Source organism: Aplysia californica, unplaced genomic scaffold (genome assembly GCF_000002075.1).
Source record: "Aplysia californica isolate F4 #8 unplaced genomic scaffold, AplCal3.0 scaffold00192, whole genome shotgun sequence".
NCBI lineage: Eukaryota > Metazoa > Mollusca > Gastropoda > Aplysiida > Aplysiidae > Aplysia > Aplysia californica.
Genome location: NW_004797462.1, coordinates 254,834 through 258,643, shown reverse-complemented (window position 1 = coordinate 258,643; position 3,810 = coordinate 254,834). Strand labels below are relative to the sequence as shown.

The window sequence follows — 3,810 nt, the reverse complement described above, 5'->3', positions numbered from 1 at the left end:
CACACACACACACTCAAACACACACACACACACAAACACACACACACACACACACGCACACACACACACACACTCTCTCACACTCTAGTACACATAATGTACCCACTTGTGTAGTTCCCTTACGTCACAATAATATAGAAAGCAGACCTTGTGCTGTTGAAGCTAGAGAGGTGAGCAGAATAAGTCTGATTCCCTGGAAAGACTTCTCTGTTGACACCCACCCCTTGGTGCTCATATGACCTTATTTGTGAGTGCCGTAAAACCCTCTACTATAAAAAAAAATATTAGAAAGTGGCCAAACAGAGCACTGAGTTGACTCAGGCAGATACTTCACAAAGAAGAAGTCTAGGGATTACTTAATCCATAGGCCTACTTTTATGAGAAGATGATAGAATTTGGGCTGCATATTTCTGTTTTGAAAATGAATTCATCCATTCATTCACTAATTTAACCATTGTTTTATATTTGTTTTCTTTGATTATTATTTGACATAAAGCTGATACAGATACCAATTCATTATTTCTCTTACCCAGAAATCAAGATGTAAAGGTCGATTGTCAAGAAGTTGCAGTCAAGAATTGAAGGCCAAGATTGATGAGCGCTAGAAGCGTGGAGCTCAGTCCCATGAGGTGTCCAAATTCATGGCACAGAAGCAGGGGCATCAGCAAGTCTCACCCAGGAAGTCACGCTACTACCATGCAAAGTCTAGCAAGAGAGAGCTCCAGGAGAAAAGGGCGGCTGTGGCACGTCGCAGAGCGCATGCCACTAGACATGTCGTGGGCAGAACGGGCTGCAACAATCCGGAAACCCGCAAAAGTGTGGGAGCTGTCCTCATAGCTGTGGGCGTACTCTTTCTCATTGCTGGGATCGTCATGACCATTGTGGATGCCACGGACAATGAGCAGAGAAATAAATACCCTGAAATCTTCGCAGTGATTGGTCCAGTTCTTATAGTTCTAGCTGTGATCATTTTGGTAAGCGGTATTACCTTGAGCACACCTGTTATGTCTCGTGCTCTCCACCACTGTTTCTCATTTGATGACCCTGAGAGTTTTTGCCGGGTTCACTGTCCACGTTTCAGTCACTTTCTGAAGCCTGACACGGCAGTCCTCATCAACCAAGCCGGGATGAAAGCTCTCAAGGTAGAGCCAGGTAAATCAGCTTTGAGGCGACAGCCAGCCGCACCACCAGACCAAGAGAATCACATTATAACCAAGGGAGGATCAGAAGATGTGGAGGCTCAATACAATGTACAAAATCCTAGTGAGGTGGGTACAATAAGCTGTGATGTAGATGCTGAAAGGAAACTGGTGAACAACAACAGCCATGGTCGGAGCAGACTTGGGAGCAAAGGCGTTCGTTTTTCAGAAAGTGACGATGGTGATGCTGTTCGAGAGGCCAGGGCTCCATCTGTTTCTTCATCTTCTGACCACAATGGATCAATGCTGTCTCTAAGACACTGTAAAGTACACCCCAAGAATGGAATATGGTGGACAGACAGTGTGAACCCGCAGCCAAATGAAATGTCTGAGTCAGAGGGTCATTTAACAACTGAACTTTAAAAGCCAGATGTTTTGAAATACTTGGCTGGTTTTTTTTGGGGTTTTTTTATAGATGGAGGCCATGAATTTCTACACATTTAAGTTCTAAAGTAAAAAATGGAAGAAGTGGTGGTGTTAAGATTAAGGTCTGTTTTTAATAAAAGAATGGAGACAGTTGAACAGATTCAGGTTGCAAAGTCAATGTGTGGAGAGAAAAGTTATGTTTCTCCTGAAAATGTTTATCAAATGTTCAGTCCCAAACCCCCCATTAAAGACAGCATTGTGTTAATGTTTCTGCCCTCAAAGCCGGAGAAATTTGATCAGGTAGCTCACAATAAAATATGTTTTGTTTTAGAACTAAATGAGAAGAATGAAGACATAATATTTTGCTATTTCCTGTTAAACTAGCTTTCACATTTTGCTGCTTTGCATCCAGCAGGAATGAATTACTTTACTGGTATAAGTATAACCTTTTTGTTCTCTGACAAGTTGTCAATAAAGTTGACACGCTTTTCCTGTGATGCTGCATGAAGAAGATTTTTTTAATAGTTCATAGTTCCACCTTATTTACATACAGGGACCAGTTTCTACCTCTTTTTAAAGATCTTTTTGAAGAATATTTTTACTAGAGTTATGTTGGTAAGAGCCTGATGAAGGAAAGAGATGTAAAGGGAATTGTTAGCAATTGCATTGCACAGGAGAGAGAAAGAGAGAGAGACAGATAGACAAGGAGAGAGTGGTAGAGAGAGGGAGGAAGGGAAAGAGAAAGAGGGAGGGAGAGAGAGGGAGAATGAGTGAGAGGGAGAGAGAGAGGGGAGAGAGAGAGATAGAGAGAGAGAGAGAGAGAGAGAGAGAGAGAGAGAGAGAGAGAGAGAGAGAGAGAGAGAGAGAGAGAGAGAGAGGGGGGGGGGGGAAGACATGTTTCATTGTTTGTGGGATTGTGAAGAATAAAGTTGGTGAGAGGGAAAGGGTCTCAAGACAAATAATTTCTTTGCACAGGCGTACAGGAGTTGTATTCCTATAGTTTAACAATAATTACAAATGTTATTGTCAGAGATATAATATTTTTGCTTTTATTTCAAAATGATGAAATTTTATAGAAACTTTTATTTTTATGCTAAATTATACAGGTAATATTTTATTTGCCCATATGTGTGAAATGAATTAAGTTGCTCAACATTAATGTGCCTATATATGGATGTTCAAAGCAATTTTTATTTTTTAAAATTTTCAAAATGTGTGTGGTTTGAACGTCCACATCACTTTGCTCAAGCAGCTTAGGCTTAAGGGGGGCCTATTGTATTGGGAACATTTATTACTACTATTCCGAGCTTCTGTGGTTTTAACACCAATTGCTTTTATGGCTGTTGTCACAAAAAGCATTCTTTTGCTGTTGTAAGTTCCATGAAAAACATTTCATTCACCATCAAAGTTACAATTAATTTTTCTCTTCAGCTAGGTGGACCAACCAAGTTTTAAAAGCACTCATCAAGTTCTTAAATCCACGATATATGTTAGTCAAGTTGGGTTATTTTGGTTATTGTGATAGGCAGCTGTAAATAATACATTAACATACAAGCAGAAACCTTGATTTTAAGAATTCTCATAATGCTTTTCAGTTTTTTTTACATTCATCAGATTTGTGAAAATAGATGAGAGGAGGGGCTATACTTAATTCTTCATTTATTTGAAAATGTATTGCTGTCTCTCGAGTAACCATTATTTTTTTCCCTCTCCCATATGGGACCAGTAGATCTGTATCTGGCAGGGAGCCTGTTTATTTGTTAACATTTGAAAAAGTTGTGTAAAATAGATTGTTGGAAGAGAAATTATTGTTATTGCTAACTTTGTCCGTGATCAAATGAAGGCATTCAACATGAAACTCACCTACATAACAAGATGTTTATAAACGGCTCCCACATTATATACATCTGTGGCTTATGTAGTTATAATTGTTTAATTTACAAGTTTTACTACTACACTTATTATTATTAATAATATTGTTTTTATTATTATTAGATTGTTTCAATGACAAAGTATTGAATGGGCATCATGAATACCATGTTTATGTATAAATTTAGCATAATTTTATTGTTAATTGCAGCACACTCACCAAATACTATGCCCCCTAAAGAACAATATTATTATTGAAAGCTTAATGAGAGCTGATTGAAAAAAATGAGGGTCTACTGGAATGCTAACGTTGGTCATAGAAACATACTTATTTGAATGTCTGGGCAAATGTAAGTGACTGGGTTTAAGGGCAGCT

At 38.7% G+C, this 3,810-nt stretch overlaps 1 protein-coding gene across 1 annotated transcript in view; it reads left to right on the top strand.

The window, feature by feature from the left end:
* LOC101845328 overlaps positions 1-2,299 on the top strand; it is a 4,193-nt gene extending 1,894 nt beyond the window's left edge. Inside the window, exon 2 of the mRNA XM_005098718.3 lies at positions 534-2,299. Within this exon, the coding sequence (XP_005098775.1) occupies positions 642-1,562 (921 nt within the window). The 5' untranslated portion in view covers positions 534-641 and the 3' untranslated portion in view covers positions 1,563-2,299. The remainder of the gene's footprint in view (positions 1-533) is intronic.
* The last annotated feature ends 1,511 nt before the right edge of the window (positions 2,300-3,810 follow it).